Here is a 20,900-nt window from a genome sequence, read left to right as displayed (position 1 = left end):
TGCCATCTGTTTGTTCTCTGTATGTACTGCTCAACTGGGCCCCAGTGTCAACACCTGACTTAGTAGCAGTCATTTCTGGTTTGATTTTGTCTCCAGTTTCCAGAATTGATTGCTGCATTATGATACATTTTGGAGAGAATGATAATAACTTTGTTCTTCTTGGTGACATATGAAGCCAATGTTGAGCCTTTTTACGAACCTAAAATGTCTCTCTGACATAATGAAGTGGCACAGCTCATCTTATCGCTAGCCCAAATGTCCTTGGTATTTGAGTGGTTGTCTTTCCTTGCAGCACATAAGTACAATATGCCAGTTAAGGCCTTCATTTCACTTATGTTGGTAGATCTCTGTTGTAGTTTGTTTGAACCTCTTCAGTTTTCCCGTTTGTACACTGTAGGAGTTTTAGCAAGCTCTGCAACTGCTTTCACATCAGGTAAACTTGTAATTACAATAATTGAAATGAAGAGGGTTCCTCCTATTCAATACCAAGATATTTATTAACGTGAATGAATCTCATGAACATCGTTCACATGAGGTACCGAAACTAGTACCTCATGTGAACGATATGTGATTCATTCACGTTAATAAATATCTTTGTATTGAATAGGAGGAACCCTCTTAATTTCAATTATTGTAATCCCACTTCAATACGGATCATGAAATTTCTAAATATCAAAGTTAAACTTATAACAGTATTTTGTTGTCAGGTTCGAACATATTTAGGAAGGTAAGGTTTATGCCACTTAGAACATGCCTCCCTGTCATTTTCCTCTACTTAATCTCTACTGTCTGCATCTTGTTTTGTTTCTGTACTTTTGTTTATCATTTCAAGAATATCTTCCGCCTCATCACTATACATTTCACCTTCTTCATTGTCATCATCATCATCTTCCTCAAGCAAACTCTGCACAACACTTCTGATATCAAGGCAATCAGTGTTACATCTCCTCTCCTTTCCACTCATTTTTTCCTTTGTAAAATGTACTTTGGAGCAGTGCAGTTCACATGGCATTTATTAGAAGCTGTTAACACTTGTGAAACAGTGACTCACTACCACATGACCTAGACGAACACTAGCGTGCTCATGTTTAATTATGTTGGTTGTGAATAGTTACTGAAGGGTAGATGGTGTTTCCTGTCGGTGGCCTTGGAAGTTTTCTTGTAATGACAGTAATAAACTAGTGTGGTGACTCTTGAGTCTTCACAAGACCACTCAAGGATTAAGCTTCCAACTCCTCTTGATATTTTTCATCCAACCAATATCCTTCTGTTTTGATCGTCCTTTCAATATATTTGTCACACTCTGAATATCTCCATTCCACAAGGACGTCCATTTCTCTTCTACTTCATCGGATGTCTGTGACAACAAAGACATTCACTATACTGTCTTGGTAAGATTTCCTCATTTGCAAGTCTCTCCATGTCATGTCGATCTATCTCTTCACTTTTCTTTTACCACTTAGTAGATAAATTCCAACTCCTCTCGATATTTTTCATCCAACCAAGATCCTTCTGTTTTGATCATCGTTCCAATATATTTGTCACACTCTGAATATCTCCATTACACAAGGACGTCCATTTACCTTCTACTTCATCGGATGTCTGTGACAACAAAGACATCTATTATACTGTCTTGATAAGACTTCCTCATTTGCAAGTCTCTCCATGTTATGTCGAACTATCTCTTCACTTTTTATTTACCACTTAGTGGATAAATTAAAACAAATCTTCAGGAGTACAAAAAGATGGTATGAATTCACGTCAGCTCCATGGAAAGTTTGCATATATTCAGCTCGTCCACAATGTCCTCCATCTACTAGTACATGGTCATTCTGGTTTCTCATCTTACCATCAGGTGACATCAATGTAATTTTGTGTACCTATCTTTTTACATTGCAGAACATATATGGTGGGGCTTTTAGTGTTAATGCACAAAGGCAATCATTTATCAGTATCCATTTACTAACAGCCAACAGGATCTTACTGTAAATAGCAAATTCTACTCCTGAATTTCAGCCTGGATGTATCTCATTGCCATTAAGAACGAGAGTTTATCTCCGATCTTCATGTCTAATTTTTATTCATATTTCTTGGACTGGGGTTTGCCTCTCATAGTTCTGTATATCTTAACACATGCAAGTAAAATCTATGCTCTTTACTGGAAGTGTTTCAGTTACTGATGCAAGTTTTCTGTGCCTCTGTGTTAAGATTTTCTTCCTTTCTTTTTTCCTAATTTGCGTAGATTTGGATTAGCCCTCATTTAAACCATCATGTGAGCTTAAGATTTTCTTTGTATGTAGTGCATATCTGCAGGTGCAATTAACACTTAAACCATCATATGAGCTTAGAATTTTCCTTTATACGTAGTGTATATCTGCAGGTGCAATCGACATTTACATTTACTATGAAAAATATTTGAGTTTTTGTTTGTCCTTTTATTATCTTCTTTTGTGTACTTTCATTTAAAAATATTCAAGGGAAATTACCATCTACTATTTGTTCATCCTTCCCTGTGAACCATGTGACCTTGCCACAGTGGGGAGGTTTGCGTGTCCCAATGAAGCAGATAGCCGAGTCTCTGTTGAGAGACCAGACTAACGAATGGTTCAACGAAAGGGGGGTAGCAGCCTTTTGGAAGTTGCAAGGGCGGCAGTCTAGATGATTGACTGAAATGGCCTTGTAATAATACTCAACATGGCTTAGTTGTGTTGGTACTGCTACACGGCTGAAAGCAACGGGAAACTACAGCCATAACTAACTCCTGAGTACATGCAGCTCTTTCTGTATGAATGATGTGCTGATGATGGCTTCCACCTGGGTAAAATATTCCGGAGGTAAACTAGTCCCCCATTTGGATCTCCGGGTGGGGACTACACGAGAGGTGGCGATCATCAGGAAGATGGATACTGACATTTTGCGAGTCAGAGCGTGGAATGTTAGAAGTTTGAATCGTTGTGGTAGGTTAGAGAATCTGAAAAGGGAGATGGATAGACTAAAGTTAGATGTAGTTGGTATAAGTGAAGTACGTTGGCAGGAAGAACAAGATTTTTGGTCAGGCAACTACCGAATTATCAACACAAAATCAAACAGGGGAAATGCAGGAGTTGGGTTAATTATGAATAAGAAAATAGGGCAGCGGGTAAGCTACTATGACCAGCATAGTGAAAGAATTATTGTCGTCAAGATAGACACCAAACCAATGCCCACCACAATAGTGCAGGTCTATATGCCTACTAGTTCAGTGGATGATGAGAAAATCAAAAGAATATATGAAGAGATAGAAGATTTAATACAATATGTAAAAGATGACAAGAATCTAATTGTGATGAGAGACTGGAATGCAGTGGTAGGCCAAGGAAGAGAAGGTAATGCAGTAGGAGAATTTGGATTGGGACAAAGAAACGAAAGAGGAAGTTGGCTGGTTGAATTCTGCAATGATCATAATGTAGTCCTTGCCAATACTTGGTTCAAACACCACAAATAATGGCTGTATACATAGACGAGACCTGGAGATACTGGAAGGTATCAAATGGACTTCATTATGATTAGGCAGAGATTCAGAAACCAGGTGTTGGATTGCAAAACTTTCCCAGAAGGAGACGTGGACTCTGACCACAACTTGTTGGTCATGAAATGCCATCTGAAGTTGAAGAAATTGAAGAAAGGAAAGAATGCAAAAAGATGGGATCTAGACAAGTTGAAAGAAAAGAGTGTGAGGGATTGTTTCAAGGAACATGTTGCACAAGTTCTAAATGAAAAGGCTGTAGGAAACACAGTAGAGGAAGAGTGGATAGTCATGAAAAATGAAGTCAGTAGGGCTGCTGAAGAAATTTTAGGAAGGAAGAAAACATCAACTAAGAGTCAGTGGATAACTCAAGAGATACTGGACCTGATTGATGAATGACAAAAATACAAGAATGTTAGAAATGAAGAGGGTAGAAAAGAATACAGGCGATTAAAGAATCAGGATAGAAAGTGCAAGGTAGCTAAGGAAGAATGGCTGAAGGAGAAATGCAAGGATGTCGAAGGTTGTATGGTCCTGGGAAAGGTAAGTGCTGCATACAGGAAAATCAAGGAAATCTTTGGAGAAAGGAAATCTAGGTATATGAATATTAAGAGCTCAGATGGAAAGCCACTTCTAGGGAAAGAAGACAAAGTAGAAAGATGGCAAGAACATATCCAACAATTGTATCAAGGTAAAGATGTAGATAATTTGGTTCTGGAACAAGAAGAGGCTGTTGATGCTGATGAAATGGGAGACCCAATTTTGAGGTCAGAGTTTGACAGAGCTGTGAGCGACCTAAATAGGAACAAGGCACCTGGAATTGGTGACATTCCCTCTGAATTACTGACTGCCTGAGGAGAAACCAGCATGGCAAGGTTATTCCATTTAGTGTGTAAGATGTATGAGACAGGAGAAATCCCATCCGATTTTCTGCAGAATGTTGTTATACCTATTCCGAAGAAAGCTGGTTCTGACAGGTGTGAAAACTACCGCACCATTAGTTTAGTATCTCATGCCTGCACAATTTTAACATGTATTATTTACAGAAGAATGGAAAAACAAGTTGAAGCTGAAATGGGGGAAGATCAATTTGGCTTCAGAAGAAATGTAAGAACACGTGAAGTAATCCTAACTTTACGTCTGATCTTAGAGGATGGAATCAAGAAGGACAAGCCCACATACATGGCATTCGTAGATCTAGAAAAGGCATTCGATAATGTCGATTGGACCAAGCTATTTATCCCGTTCGGTGGGCGATGCAGCAAGATCCATGGCTGCAAGTCGCTTGCTCGGTGGGGAACGTGGATATATCCGCCGATTCAAATGATTTTTTTTCTCAGTTGCCTGCTTGCTGAGGTTTATTTCCTTTTCAGCAGCGTATTCTGGATGAGTCTGCCCTCTGATGTGAATTTTTTCAACTATGTTCACCCAATACTAATGTGTCATCCATGAGTTGCAACATAAAGAACGCATCTGAGTCCGCGCAAGAATGACCTAAGGCCTAATAGCTCCGTGCTGAAGCTTTAGCTCATCACCTAATCGTCCCTTGGATGTAAAAATATTGCTGTAGAAGGGATTTCTAGAGATTATGACACATAACAGACCTCTCTGATGACATTTTAGAACTGTGATCTGATTTATTATCCCCAGTCTTGAGTTCTTCTTTCACGACTGGAGTGTGTGTTTATCACGAGTTGCACAACATTTTATTATCATACGCATCCCTAATAGTCATATTTCATGATTTCCGTCCAAACTGCTGAGACCAGGGTTCTATTCAATCCTTTTTCTTACATTTTTTCCCATTAAAATATCTATAATGAATTACCGGCCCCCACTGTTAGAGGAAGATGATTTACGGGCCATGATAAACGAAATTTTGGAATTTAGTGGCGAGAATTGTGATATTAGTGAAGTAAGTTCTGGTGAAGGAGAATTCATAAGTGACAGGAAATTACCTGGAATAAGTACTGCAGGCTCGAATATACATGGTTTGGGCGTAGCTGATGCGAATGTTCAGCAGTCACAATAGAGACAACACGTGTTCGATTCCAGTTCAAGTAGCGATCGTGACAGTGACAGTTGTGATGATAATACTGATTACAATCCAACCATTGCAAGTTCTTGGTCAGCTTATACTGAAAATGGACAAAGAAATTCCTGCATTGATCCAAATTTCCACCGTGATGTAAAGAGAGTGTTTTTAGGGAAAACAAAGCTGAGCGAAATATTTTAATAACTTTTTTATGATGAGATATGCCAGAACATAGCTGAACAGACAAAAGATGCTGAGCAGGAAATCACACATAAAACCCAGTTTAGTAAGATGAAAGAAAGGAATCAATATCAAGACCGTGTCCGGGCAAATAAGGACGAAATAAATCTTCTTATGGCCATTCTGTTGCCGCAGGGGATTGTACAGAAACCTAAATTAGGACACTATTTCTCGCAATCGCTTGTTCACAACGTCTATTTTCTATGAGCTGGTGACACAGAAGAGTTTTTTTTTCCTCGCTAGATTAAGTAGCCTGGCCGGCCTCCTGACCCCAACTGGGGAAGGTTCGATTCTGGCTCAGACCAGTGGTATTTGGAGGTGCTCAAATACGTCGGCCTCTTGTCAGTAGATTTACTGGCATGCAAAAGAACTCCTGCGGGACTAAATTCGGGCACCTCCGTGTGTCTGAAAACCGTAAAAGTAGTTAGTGGGACGTGAAGCCATTATTATTATTATTATTATTATTATTATTATTATTATTATTATTATTATTATTATTATTATTATTATTATTATTGTTGTTGTTGTTGTTGTTATTATTATTATTATTATTATTATTATTATTATTATTATTATTATTATTATTATTATTATTATTATTATTATTATTAGATTTTCATCCACAGCTTTTTACATATCTCTGACAATGAGGTGAATAATGCACAACTTCCTCCCAAAATATACAAGATGAATCCAGTATTTGACCACCTGTTAGCAAAATTTTCGGAAGCTTATACCCCTGATGGCGAAATGTCAATTGATGAGAACCTCTTGCTATGTAAAGGTTGGCTAGGATGGAAAGTTTACATAACAAGAAAACAATCACATTTCAAAATGGAATTATATAAATTATGCGAAGGTGAGGCAAGTTATATATCATGACCTGCTTCCGTGTGTATCATAATGAACAGCTGTAAAAGACATAACACTGTGAAGATTGTAAATACTGTAAATACTAACTGTATTTTAGTGTAATATAGTCCGTTTATGTCACTTATGAATTGTAGGGAGGCTATATAAACTTGATCCCTCGAAAATGCTAACCAGCATAACAGAAAATTTTGTGAGGATTATAATTTATTCCATTGTATATCTTTTAAGTACATGCAAACTTTGTAAATCTACAATTTACATATACAGAAACATTTATTTACAGGCAGAGATTAATAGTGTTGTTTGTCCAACCCTTGTCCCGTTTCCCTACGGGGTCGGGTATGAGGTGAGATGAATTTGTCGTGGCGGTTTTTATGACCGGATGCCCTTCCTGACGTCAACCTCATCAGAGGAGTTCATGAGAGATGAAATGAATGACGTGATATATGATAGTAGGGAGAGGGTGAAACCCGGTGCCGGCACATAGCCTACTCCTGTCGAATAGCACCAAGGGGTCAGGCAGAGATTAATAGTAAACTGCCTAAAATATTCAGGTGAAAGTTGCTGTATAAACAAAAACCAGAGCTTTGCAGTTAGGAAGAAGCAATCTCGATTTCACAGTGTGAAAGCACTTAGTATGTTTTTTGCACAAAGTATTGAAAAATTAAAATAATCAAATTTTTCAAGAATTAAATACATTATATTCAAGTAAATATTTCTCTTTTGGCCCTTCAATAGTTCATTTTAGTCTAAGATCACTTTTAATTAAGTAATTAAATATTTTCTTCAATCAGGGAAATCGCTCCCCACCTGAGAGTGAGCTAATGTGTATCAAGCACCCCAGTTAAGGGGTTAAGATTCTGAAGGTGATTGGGATCAGATACCGAGAACGAAAAGTTATCTACAATCTGTATAAAAATCAGTCTGCAGTGATAAGTTTCGAGGACTTTGAAAAAGAAAAAGCAATCCATAAAGGAGTGAGGCAAGGCTGCAGTTTGTCTCCCCTCCTTTTCAATGTTTACATAGAACAGGCAGTAAACGAAATCAAAGAGGAATTTGGAAAGGGAATCACAATCCAATTAGAGGAAATCAAAACCTTGAGATTTGCCAAAGACATTGTTATTTTATCTGAGACTGCAGAAGATCTCGAGAAGCTGCTGAATGGTATGGACGAAGTCTTGGGTAAGGAGTACAAGATGAAAATAAATAAGTCCAAAACAAAAGTAATGGAGTGCAGTCGAATGAAGGCAGGTGATACAGGAAATATTAGATTAGGAAATGAGGTCTTAAAGGAAGTAGATGAATATTGTTACTTGGGTAGTAAAATAACTAACGATGGCAGAAGTAAGGAGGACATAAAATGCAGACTAGCACAAGCAAGAAAGAGCTTTCTTAAGAAAAGAAATTTGCTCACTTCAAACATTGATATAGAAATTAGAAAGATGTTTTTGAAGACTTTCGCGTGGAGCGTGCCATTGTACGGAAGTGAAACATGGACGATAACTAGCTCAGAAAGAAAGAGAATAGAAACTTTTGAAATGTGGGGTTACAGAAGAATGCTGAAGGTGAGATGGATAGATCGAATCACGAATGAAGAGATACTAAATCGAATTGGTGAGAGGAGATCTATTTGGCTAAATTTGACATGAAGAAGAGATAGTATGATAGGACACACCTTAGGACACCCAGGACTTGTTCAGTTGGTTTTTTAAGGAAGTGTAGGTGGTAAGAGCGGTAGGGAGTAGACCAAGGTGTGAATATGACAAGCAGATTAGAGCAGATGTAAGAAGCAATAGTTACTTAGAAATGAAAATGTTAGCACATGATAGGGTGGCATGGAGGGCTGCATCAAACCAGTCTATGGACTGATGACCCAAACAACAACAACAACAACAACATACTTGTTCATTCACAACGGATATGCTCCATCAACCCCGTAGGGTCCATGCTGCTTTCCACGTCCGTTTTATAGACTAGTTGTCCTGTTTCCCAGCCTGTTGTTTATGTTTTATGGTACTCAGCTTCTATGAACCTTGAGTTTGTTTTACTGTTTATACTGTGTTTATAAATTCATAAAATTTATTATGATTATGATTATCTGGTATTTTTGTGTAACCCAGCCGTTGAACGGTTACATTTGGTAGCAGGAGCATGTGTTGTAAATGAAGGATTAGTAGATGGTGATTGAACCTAGCTAACCTTAAAAATTAGGTAAGATTTTAAATGCACAGAATTATCTGTATTTTAGTTTCTTCCTTTCATGATGTCTTGAGCTGCTTCTGCTCCTTCTCATGTGAGAAAGGAGGAATTACTTACAAACTAGGGATTTGTAAAGTAAATGCTATAACGACTGTTAGGGACGATAGGAGTTTATTAGCTTTTTCCCTTAACTTACCGGTGAGTGTTCCTGAGCTAACTGCAGATGAATTGAGTGAGTCTGGCAGTGATTAAAGATAAATTACCTGAGTTTAATGCTATAATTTTGTCTTTTCATTCTTCTAAGCCCTCAGAAAATCAATTAATGTGTGTTAAAGGTCAATTACAACATTACAAGGATCATATCTGGTATTTGTTGTCTCTTAATTTGCCAGGAAATGAGCAGCAGGAGTGTGAATCATTGTTAACATCATTTTCCAAATTGTATGACAAATTATTAAGATTGCTTGAATGGTATGAATTGTCTAATTCAATATCTGATTTTTCAAGTCCCTACCTCTTCAGGATCTTGTGAAAGTGATCGTAATTACTTACTGATTGAATCCCCAGTTGTTCCTCAAACAAGAGAAAGTATTACTCCAATTTCTACTTCCACACAGCTTCTCAAGCATGTACCATGGTCACAAGTGCTAATGTTATTCGCGAATCTAATGTGGGTAACGTTCCCCAGGTTTCTTCTTCTGCTCTCTTTTCAGGTGCTTTGGGGCCTGTAAATTATGCATATAATGTGTCTTCTGCACATGTTGGCATACCAGCCAATATTTCTATGGCACCTACTAACTCTACCATTTCTCAGCGTCAGCCTACTTTTGCTGCACAACCTGTTCCTCATGCGATAGTGCAAAACTATTCTCCTATCCTAGTGCCATCCATACCAAATATTCCTTTAGGTTGTATAACCCCTAAACAAGTAATCAATGCTCTGATGGTTTCTCAAATTTTAGAGGATGTTTTGCAGATGAGGATATCTGCACCTGTTACATTAGAGTCTGCTAGTTCTAACTTCACTTTCAGTGCTCCATTCTTTTCTCAAGTGTTACTATGCTGCTATAATTCCTTCTCAGGACCACTCTAGTCCTTCCCAGGTATCTTCTACACCTGCTTTTTCTCAGATTTTCTCCAATTGACCTTATCCATTGACAACTATATTTAAGGAAGTGTCTAAATTTACTGAAAATTCTATTTCTTTCCTTCACTTTTTAATAGAATTTAAAGATCAGGCTATTGGGTACAATTTGAGAAATGATCACATTTTTCAAGTCGTATATCCACATGTATCTGGAGCTCTTTCTGAGCATATCATTAGAGCCATTTCTGGGAGATGGACTGTGGATCAGTTTCATGGGCATGTACTTGAATTCTTCATTCCTTCCTCGTGCCTTGTCTTCGTTAGTGCAGAAACACTATTTCAGAGTGCAGCATTTGAATGAATCTTTGTCATAGTATATTCAAGATATTCAATTCTATGCTAGAATTTTTATGCTTACTGTGTCTCAAATGGTTGCCAGCATTGTTGAGGGTCTTGCTTCTAACTATCGATCTTTCACCATGACCAATAACTTTTGCTAAATTGGAAGCTATTACAGTTTTTGCCGAAGGTATTAGATATGCCGACCAACTATGGGTTTTCATTAGTTCCCCCTTCTATGATTACATCTTTTCCTCAGGTTACTAAAACCGCTTCTTCCCTTTATTCAAAGCCATGTAATTCTTGTGCATGTTTTAGTTGTGGTTCTGCTGAACATATCCAGAGGAATTGTCCTAAGATTGGGCCCTTTAGGCAATTCAAAACTCGATGTGGGTAGAGTCTCATCCACCAATAATTCTGGTGGGTCAAATAGGCATTTCTCCAGGCATTGCCCACATAATTCTTCTGGACCAGGGCATCCTGGCAATAGTAATTCTAGATGACTAACTGACAATTCTTGTGATGAATCTCAAATGGTTGATTCAAATTTTGTTTGTTATAACTGTACCGTATGTTAAAGGATGATTCACCTAATTCTGAGGCTGATGTTATGTCCCAGTCTGAACCTAATGTAAATTTTCCATGATTTTGTGGCATTTCTTCTATTCCCCGTTGTAAGTTACCTTACATATGCTTAGAGGTAAATAATGAACCTGTATGTGCATTGGTAGATTCAGGAAGTAGCATCATATTGATGAGTGAGAGTGGCTATAATTCCATGAAAACTGTTTTTACTGTGTTCATAAATTCATAAAATTTGTTATTATTTCATATTATTGTGTAACCCAGCCGTTGAACGGTTACACAATGAACCCTACAAGAACAAGGAGTTTATTGTTACATGAAGGCCCATTGCAGATAAATGAAAAATAAAATAAATGAACTGTACCTAACTTACCATTTTATATAGACAAAAAATGTACGATGTGTTCAAATGAAGCTGAATTTACTGGGTGATTTGGCCATGCAGTTAGAGGCGCACAGCTGTTAGTTAGCATCCGGGAGATAGTGGTTCAAGGCTCACTGTTGTGAGCCCTGAAGATGGTTTCCCATGGTTTCCTATTTTCACACTGCCAGGCTGAGTGGCTCAGACGGTTGAGGCGCTGGCGTTCTGACCCCAACTTGGCAGGTTTGATCCTGGCTCAGTCCGGTGGTATTTGAAGGTACTCAAATACATCAGTCTCGTGTTGGTAGATTTACTGGTACGTAAAAGAACTCCTGCAGGACTAAATTCCGGCATCTCGGCGTCTCCAAAAACCATAAAAGTAGTTAGTGGGACATAAAGCAAATAGCATTTTATTACTATTTTCACACCAGGCAAATGCTGAGGCTGTACCTTAATTAAGGCCACGGCATTTCCTTCCCACTCCTAGGCCTTTCCTATCCCATTGTCGCCATAAGACCTATCTGTGTCAGTGTGGTATACAGGCAATTTCCCCCAAAAAAGAAAGGAAAAAAAGAGACTGAATTTACACAGTAAGACTGTACACCCTTCACAAAATAATTCAAAGTGACAGCTGTAAAGCATTATTAGACTATGATAAAATAAAATAATTGTACCTGTATATGTACACTGTCTAGTAGCAAGAAGAGGGTCTCCTACATAGCACCTTCCACTTTCATGTTCATATCTAGGCCCACTAGACAGCTGGGCAATATTACCCTATATTCGATGTCAATTAATGGGTGTAGACTGATCATTGTTTTATTTTCAGAAACCAACTCTTCAACATCATTTTTGGTTTCACTTTCATCTCCAGAAATAAGAAAGTCATCCTTTGGTTCTATGAAAAATTCAAACAACAAAATGAACCTCTTTAAATAGCATTTATATATCTTATGAAAGCCTTGAACTTCATAAAGCCGAAAGCTCGCTGAAAGGTAATTTCTCACACAAAAATCCATCTACTTCTCTCCCTCTTTCCATATCCAGTCCAAATACCTCTTTCATTCCTTTTCTATCGCATTCCATCATTGCACTGAAATCTCTCATGACAGTTACTTCCACATCCTTTATTTCTTCTACTCCATACTTTGCTTTATGTCCTCTACTCCTTTTCCTTTCCACTTAACCTCACTCAATCCGATCATAGCTATATCCTCCTCCTCCATGAAATCAATCACCTCTTCTGACTTTCTAGTAATTGTCATGAGTTTGATTATTGTCACCTTCATGATGCTTGCTACTGACTGCATAAGAACTGTGCATTGCTTATGGGGAATGCCCTAGACTTTTCTCAGGTTGGTTTAAAAGTACCATTTTCATTTTTGGGGTTATGATGATGGGTTTGCATTTGAGAGCTATTGCTAGCAAGTGATCAGGCTGCTCCTAACATGGAGTACAGACACCTTTTACAGCTGCCGCTAACCTGGTGGTATCAGACATTGCTTGACTGGTTCCAGTGTAATTTACTACATTGAGGTAGTCATCACCCCAACTAAGGAAACTCATCCACTCTAAGACACTTTCTCACATGCAGAAAATATTTTGTGCACCTGTTTTCTGTTTTAGAAGAAATTTTTAAATAATTTCTTTGATTTGACCATTTTTCCACTGACATTGGTCCCCTTAGAGGATCAGGTTATTTACCACCACCCAACACTTAGCATTAAGACACTGACTGTATGAATCATTCATTACTACAGTGGGGTAAACCAGCCAGGAATTAACATTTACAGTAAATCAGTAGTTCATATTTCCTCTTAGTGTGTTTTTGTGAAGGTGTCAGGCAACCTGTATTGTAATGTAGCTGGTAAAGAAAATGAATTTGTCTTGTATTTGTTAGGTTGTAAAGAGCATATTGACTGGGTCTGAAACCACACTGGGTTTCTTCCTCTGTGAGTGGTTGCAGATGTTTAGATAGTGAAATGCAAATCCACAGCCTGTTTCCAGTAATTTGATTGGGTTAGGAATGGAATGAATGTAGCCCCCATCTAGCAGCGAGGATAGGAAATGTGCCGGCTACCTAAGCCTGTCGCGCTCCTCTGGGGCAGTGATAAATGACTGACAGATGAAATGAAATGTTAATGGAGAGTGTTGCTGGAATGAAAGATGACAGGGAAAACTGGAGTACCCAGAGAAAAATCTGTCCCACCTGCACTTTGTCCAGCAGAAATCTCACATGGAATGACCGGGATTTGAACCATGGTATCCAGCGGTGAGAGGCCGGCGCGCTGCCGCTTGAGCCACAGAGGCTCTATGTTTAGATAGTATTCTTGCTAAAAGCTTTACAGCACGAGGAAGTAGTAGTATCCATCGATAGTTACTGCATTATGGTTTATCTTCTGTTTTGAAGGTGATGAATATACCTTGTAAGAGCCTCTTTTCAGGGTTGCAGTGAAGCCCTCAACAGTGGGTTTGGCAGAGGAGGAGTTCTTCAGTACAGCAAACTTGCCTTTGTGTGGTACTGGTGTCTTTGTAGGTTATTGAAGTAAAGTAGAAGGTAGAGATAAAATAAAGAATTATATTGACCCCTGAAAATATCTCATTCAAAGTCTTAGTTGTGACTAGTATGGAAAGGAGAGCAGTTTAAGGAATATAACTAATGAAAGTGCATATTATAGCTCAGTATTCATGGTGAGGGTTGAGTCGAGTTTGTCGTCAACATTACTCAGTTCGTACAGTTCAGTTTTATAAGGATTAACAGATGTTTTGATTTATCAACAAAGTATTTGATTAGGTGATCTGAGAGGTAATAGTGAAAATATAAAGCTTCCTATAGAGACCCAGATCATCTCTTTATATGATTTGGTAGTTATTTAATTTACCATTTTATTCTAAATGGTTAATCAAATGAAGAAAGAGTAAGTATAAAATCTCTACACCTACCCACTGAAATTCCTCAGTGATCGCTAAAACTATACATCCACATATTTTTAATATTTATTTTTCTTTGATAGATTTACATGGTGTGATGGTGAATGGACTGAGAACTTCAGGATTACTCCTATGAATGGCTACTGTTCCCCAGACACAATTGTCACTTTCACTGTTGAATTTAGCCCCAAGAAGCAGCAGCATATTCGAAATGTGGTATGTAGCTTGAGCGTAGATCATGAGAGTAAGTTTGAGATGGGATTATAATAAACACACTAACTCTAACAATGCAAGTCATCATTTAATGTAGTATTTTAATACTATCTATTTCATGTTCTAGATCATTTTGCTGAAGGAAACTATTCTTTCTTAATTTAAAACAAGTTCAATACCTCATGGTTTTATCTCTTCAAAGCGACAACACCTGGTGTATCAAGTGTTTCTTTATTTCTATCTCTCTTTTTTGTATAGTTGGTGCCCAAAATTATTACATGGCTCTCTCAAGATATGCTGATAGAAAGAGGAGGTTGAGGAATTGATAAGTCTGCTGAATTTCTGTGTTGGGAACACAGGAGATGTCAGTTGCACACAACACTTTCTCACATGAAAAAGATATCTTGTGCACCTGTTTCCTGTTACAGAAGAAATTTTTAAATAATTTCTTTGATACTGACCATTTTTCCACTGAATCCTTAATTGCCACAGATACTGTCCTCACATTATATCACCTCTTCTGACTTTTGCTGAGATGAATTGCGGCAGACAAGTGGACCTGTCATTATCATCACAACTCTGCAACTCGCACTTTACATTGGAAACAACGTCTGCAGACCTCCCTATGCATTTTCTCAGATAACGCCAAGAGATATGCAATTAAAGAAGTTAAGAAGTTTTATTCACTTCATGTACAGTAATTTACTTCGATATCCGTATACATTGTAGAATACCGTAGCGAAGCACGGGTACATTTGCTAGTATCATATAAATAAGAATGGAAGTGCTGACAGCAACTAGACTTTTTGCTTTCTTAGAAATGCAACAGTCACACAGCGGCAGAGATATAATGTGAGGGCAGTACCTAACTAGTAAGTCACCCCATTGGGCAAACTGACCAGTCTTGTACTTCCAAGTTTTCTTGTCTTTCTACAGGGCTGCTGTGTTTGATAAGCTTCCTCTATTTCTCCTGTCCTCTATCCACTATTCATGTTGGTTCTTCTTCTGCATATTTTTAGAGATCAGTTTCCTCTACCTTCTTTTTGGGTTTTCCTCTCTTCTGTTTATCCTTAGTGTCCATCTTTGTCATCCTTTTCTTTTCCCCTTTAAATCTTCTTATCTTCTTGTGACATGACCAAACCACTACAATCATGCCACTTGAATTTTTTCAGCAGCCTTCACACTGTTCCTCAAAAAGCAACTCATGCTAGTCAGATAAAATTTATAAAACCACCTTCACTTGGTTTTCACCTTTGTTGGTCGGATAATTGTCACAGAAACTAAAGGTGTGTGGCAAACCTTTTCAAATAGTGATAGCATTTCTCATTAGGGAAAATACTTTGGAAAACTCTTCAATTATATGATCTCGGTGTTTTAGACAGGCCAGGTACTCTGATATCATTCTCATAAATTGGGATTATTGCATAACAAGTCTCACAAAACTTTACTACTTTGTTCACTTTATAACTGTTTCTGATGGAAAGCAGTGACTCATGGACAGAGTACACATATAAGAAAGATGTGGGTACAAAATTTTCAACTGCAACTTTCATCAGTTGAGGTTAGAATAAGAGTGTGAGTGGTCATTGGCAGGTTGTGAGGTAGGAGATAGGGAAGCCAAGAGAATGGACAAGAGGAGCAATTATTTAATGTTAAGGCTGAGTGTTTCCATAAACCTGAGCTCCAGTTGATGTCCAATATCAGAATCTTCAAGGATGAGAGGGTGGGAATAAGGGCGTAAATGTTCAAGGAATTTAACTGTGAAATTATGTGATTTGATGACTCTTGGTGTGAATGGGGACAGAAAGATCCATGTTATGAGTTTAGCAGGTACTGCAATGGCCACATTAAAACTTGATGGTGCTGCTGGTGAAACCACTCCTCTTCTCCTACTTAACTCTCCATCTCCCTTTATCTCACTAACAGTGCCTACTTGTCAAAATGACCACTATGATTCTTCTATCCTCCATTGATAAGGACTGCAGCTGATAAGTTTGGACTCATGTCTTTTTATAGTGTGTTTTCTGTCCCACTTGTACTTACACAGTAAGTCACTGCTCTCCAATCTATTCCCTATACAAATATATATTTTACTCTTAGTTTTACTTAGGAGCCAATGACCTTAGAAATCAGGCCCCTTTAAACAACAAGCATTATCATCATCATTATCTTAGTTTTCTTATCTGAACACGTATATCTGTTTCCTTTAATTGCAGGCAGAATGCAACCTTGAAAATTTTACCAAACTTTCTCTGATACTTTCTGGAAGTTGCGAGCCGCTGCCTCCCCCAACGGACACTCTTATCTTTAAAATTCCTGTCAGAGAGCAGGATAAGAAGACTATTATGTTAACAAACAGGTATAGTGTATTTTCTTTACTCTGTCATTTTTAGAGGATTCTAGAAAAAAAGTGAAATTTCACAAATATACAAGGTTTAAAAATGCTATGCTCACATGGGAGTTTTAATTTTGTGATTTTATGAAGTTGTAAACTGATGAGAATTAGTGAAGTGATGTAGATTATAGTTATATCAGAAGTAATTCAGAGTTCAAGCTACATATCTTTGCATTTAAATAAACTGAATATTATTACCTCCTTTTTGGTAGTATCATTGCTCTCTTTTTGTTTATCCGTTTTTGTCCCATCTATTGGCCTATATGGTCTCAGTGTTTCATTTCATTTTTCCAGCCCCACAATGTAGGGGTAGCATGGCTGTCTCTTACCCAGAGGACCCGCAATCTATTCCCAGCCGGGTAAGGGATTTTTACCTGGATCTGAGGGCTGGTTCGAGATTCACTCAGCCTATGTGATTACAATTGAGGAGGTATCTGATGGTGAGATGGCAGCTGCGGTCTAGGAAGCCAAGAATAATGACCAAGAGGATTCGTTGTGCTGACCACATGACACCTCATGTTCTGCAGGCCTTTTGGCTGAGCAGTGGTCGCTTGGTAGGCCATGGCCCTTTGAGGCTGTTGCGCCATGGGGTTTGCGTTTGGGGTTTAATTTTATTTTGTTGTAGCCTATGTTGGTTGTCAGGGTGTGGTAGTCACGTTACATCATCACTGGCTCCTCACCAAGGCAGCTGCAGATTCAATCGCAGCCAATATATGTCAAATTTTTAAAATTAAAATTCATGTCCTTGTGGTTTGGATTTGACATAAAACTCCAGCTTTGATTATAGTATCAATGGCCACGTGATACGAGATTGCTTGCTGGTTTGCTTGCTAGCTTTTGCTTTGATTGCCCTTGGATCCTGTTCCAACAACTTCGGTTGTGTTAGCCATTCTTTGCAGCACATGTCCAAACCATCAATAGTCAGCAATCATATAATTTCTCCTGGATTACTGAAACAGCAAATTATTTTCTCATGTCTGCATTAGCAACACAATTCTGCTTAGTGATGCCAGCTGACCATCTTTGTCTCCATGACACCCAAGATCTGCCTCCTTTGTAGTTTACCGCTTGCTGTGCCGCAGAAAGGGGGAAGACAAGCAATAGTAAAAATATAGTTTTGATTTGAAATGGTCTCTCATTTAGTGATTTTAGCTGATTCCTAATATCATTTGCCATTTCATCCAGCGTGCATTAATCCTTGTGTTCACCTCTTTCATATGTTGGCCATCATTGGCAATTATAGACCCAAGATATTTAAATTGTCAACATTTGCAGTTGATACTCACCATTCACTTTTCAGTTGGTCTGGTATCATGTGTTCTGTTTTTGTTGAATTACAGCCCATATTGCATCAGTCTATCATTCCATTCTTGGGTTTGGTGTTGGGGATGAAGCTAGCATGACATCATCAGCTTAGAGAAGAATCCAGGATATCAGTCAATGCTTATCTCCCATAACATCACGAGGATGGTCAGAAGAGTCATGAGGCTAACTATGACTGTAATGCTGAAGTTACCAATTAATTCTCCTGTAACAGCTTGGTTGTAGCTTCTTGGCACAGTGTAGTATAGTTGCACCTGGCAACAAGGTATGTACTGCCAAATCAGGCTGTTGAAGGTCTTTTTGAAGTCCAGAAAAGGGAGATGGAGTGGTGGTTTATTCTTCTCGTGGTATTTCTCAGCTGGTAGCATGGAGTATCAATTGCAATGGTTGTGCTGCAATTTTTCATAAATCCCGCTTGGTTTCTGGTCATTTGGACTATCCTGCAGTTCTTTGTGTTGAGAGTGCATTTGAAGACCTTCAATGTATTGTTCAGAAGTCAGATTGAGCAGTAAGTAGCACACTCAACAGAACTTTTAATTTTTTTGCAGATAGGTTATAGTGATGAGTTGTTGCAGTTGGTCAGCATTTGCCCCTCATTTAATGATTTGGTTGGAGAGTTACATACTGAGAGCACTGCAATTCTGCTGCTTGGTTGTCTGGAGCAGCAGCCTCTCCAGGCTTAAAACATTCTTGACTTTCACAACATGGGTCTTTCAGTGGCATTGGATATTGGTATTACTAAGTGTGAAGAGGTTTTCTGGGCTTGTATGCTGTATTCCTCACTCTCTTGAATAGTCTGCAATCCCAAAATCCAAGTAGGTACATCATTTCTTCCTCAACATCTATTCCCATAGCTTCTCCTACTTTCATCTCTCTAACTGCTAGTTCCATTTCTGTAACAATAATGCCAATTCCACTTCTGTTGGTTGGATATCCTCCTTTGCTGAATTACTGCAATGCACCAGCTGTGTTTTTGAGATGGCACAACAATGGATCACACATGACTTGTATACTGAGTGTTTGATACTGAACTTGCCATGATACCAAATATTCTATACACTTCTTAGACTTACTAAAATAAATTTATCTCACTTGACTACTTTCTGTTGTTGTCCTTATGTACTCTTTTTATAATATAGCTTCTTAATGTTTCCAGGAATAGTATAAATTGGGAGCTGTTCCCTGTTTTCTCTGGAGACTACTTCAGTGGTGATGAGACAGTTTCTGTCCCGTCACAAAATACAAAGCCCTATGATGTGGTTTATTCACCCCTCAGAATGACTGATGAAAAGAAACACACAGTAAGTTCATGATGTCATTTATGATTTTAGCAGAGTTTTCTTTGGGTGCAGAGCTAAACTTTTCAGCACACAGATAATTCACAGAATGTTAAATACGATATATACAGATAGCAAGCACATGCAGATGGTAAAGATGGAAATGATTTATGGCTATGAGTAATGGCTTTTGTGGCACCCTGTATATTTTATATTCCAGTGTTCCTAATTTTCTACTGCTTACATTTATCTCATGTTTCTCGCCTTTCTTTGTATTTGTCTGGCTTTCTTCTTATCCTACACTACCCGCATTAAGACTAAGGGCGAGTGTTGACGACCGCTATCCTGATGAAGCTGGGAAGCAAAAATGAGCTTGTCGGGGGCTGAGAAGAGTTGGATGTAGAAGAACTGGAACTGACAAGGAAGGAGTCCCTCTATTCAAAGACGGCAGTGTATGAAGATGTGGAGGTTGTCCTTGTCCTACCTGTTTTCATGTTTGTCCTTGTCTCTTATTTCTGTTGCACCCTCTTCCCACACTGTTCTACCATTGTGTCTATCCTATTATGTGTTCCTTTTCTTGTTCCTGTTTCCATATATGAAGGGGTGTCAGAAAATAAGTGGAATGATACTTTAGTATTTCATTAATCCCATGCTGGAGTTTGCAGGGGATAGTACTGGAAAGTTCTCACCTTGAGTGATAAAGTGCGAAGCACGTCACTCATCTCAGGTTTCTCATTTGTAGGGGAGCAGCTGAGGAAGGAGGCCATGTTCGCTGTACCCAACGTGGATCTCAAGTTGGAGCAACATGCTTCAATTGAATTTTGTGTTCTCCTGGACAACTCCAGCACAAACAGTGGAAATGTTGCAGCAAGCTTACAGAGAAAAAGCCATGGCAAAGATGCAAGTTTCTCAGTGGCACAAACACTTTAAGGAGGGTAAAACTGATCTTGAGGATACTCCACGCCCCGGAAGACCCTCAACTTTGAAAACCGACATCAATGTGAACGCAATTGATGTCATATTGTGGGAAGACTGCTGCTTAACCATTGAACAGATTGCTGGAATGATAAACATCTCCTATGGATCAGCCGAAGACATTATATGCAGTGTTCTAGGGCTAAAGAAACGTTTCATCGAAGTGGGTGCCATGTGTGATTAATGACAAACAAAATGCTCACCGTGTGATGGCATGTCAAGAATGGAAAGGGAGACTTCGGTGGGAAGCAGATTTTTTGGACAGAGACAAAACAGCAAAGTGTTCCATGGAAACATCCTTCTAGTCCAAGACCCAAAAAGTCCAAAGTTCAGGCAAGTGAAGGTAAAGTCATGCACCTTGTCTTTTTTGATAAGCAGGGTATTATGTAGGGAAAAATCAACATACTGTTGCTGATGATTATTATTGTGAAGTGTTAAAGGGGCCACTGAAAAGAAAAATTGCAGGAAAAAGACCAAACTTCACTCAAATGGGATGAATTCTGCACCAGGACAATGCACCTGTGCATCAGACAATCAAGTCACAATAATCAAATTGGGCATT

General features: G+C 38.5%; 1 protein-coding gene across 1 annotated transcript in view; it reads left to right on the top strand.

Moving 5' to 3' along the window:
• The window catches only part of LOC136877675 (hydrocephalus-inducing protein homolog), a 127,024-nt gene that overhangs the window by 20,987 nt on the left and 85,137 nt on the right, over positions 1 to 20,900 (top strand). The window contains exons 3-5 of the mRNA XM_068228701.1: positions 14,239 to 14,371; positions 16,585 to 16,727; positions 19,243 to 19,387. Of these exons, the coding sequence (XP_068084802.1) occupies positions 14,239 to 14,371; positions 16,585 to 16,727; positions 19,243 to 19,387 (421 nt within the window). The remainder of the gene's footprint in view (positions 1 to 14,238; positions 14,372 to 16,584; positions 16,728 to 19,242; positions 19,388 to 20,900) is intronic.

This window comes from Anabrus simplex, chromosome 7 (assembly GCF_040414725.1).
Source record: "Anabrus simplex isolate iqAnaSimp1 chromosome 7, ASM4041472v1, whole genome shotgun sequence".
Taxonomy (NCBI): Eukaryota; Metazoa; Arthropoda; class Insecta; order Orthoptera; family Tettigoniidae; genus Anabrus; species Anabrus simplex.
The sequence above is the reverse complement of the archived record's forward strand: the minus strand, read 5'-3'. Positions and strand labels throughout refer to the sequence as shown.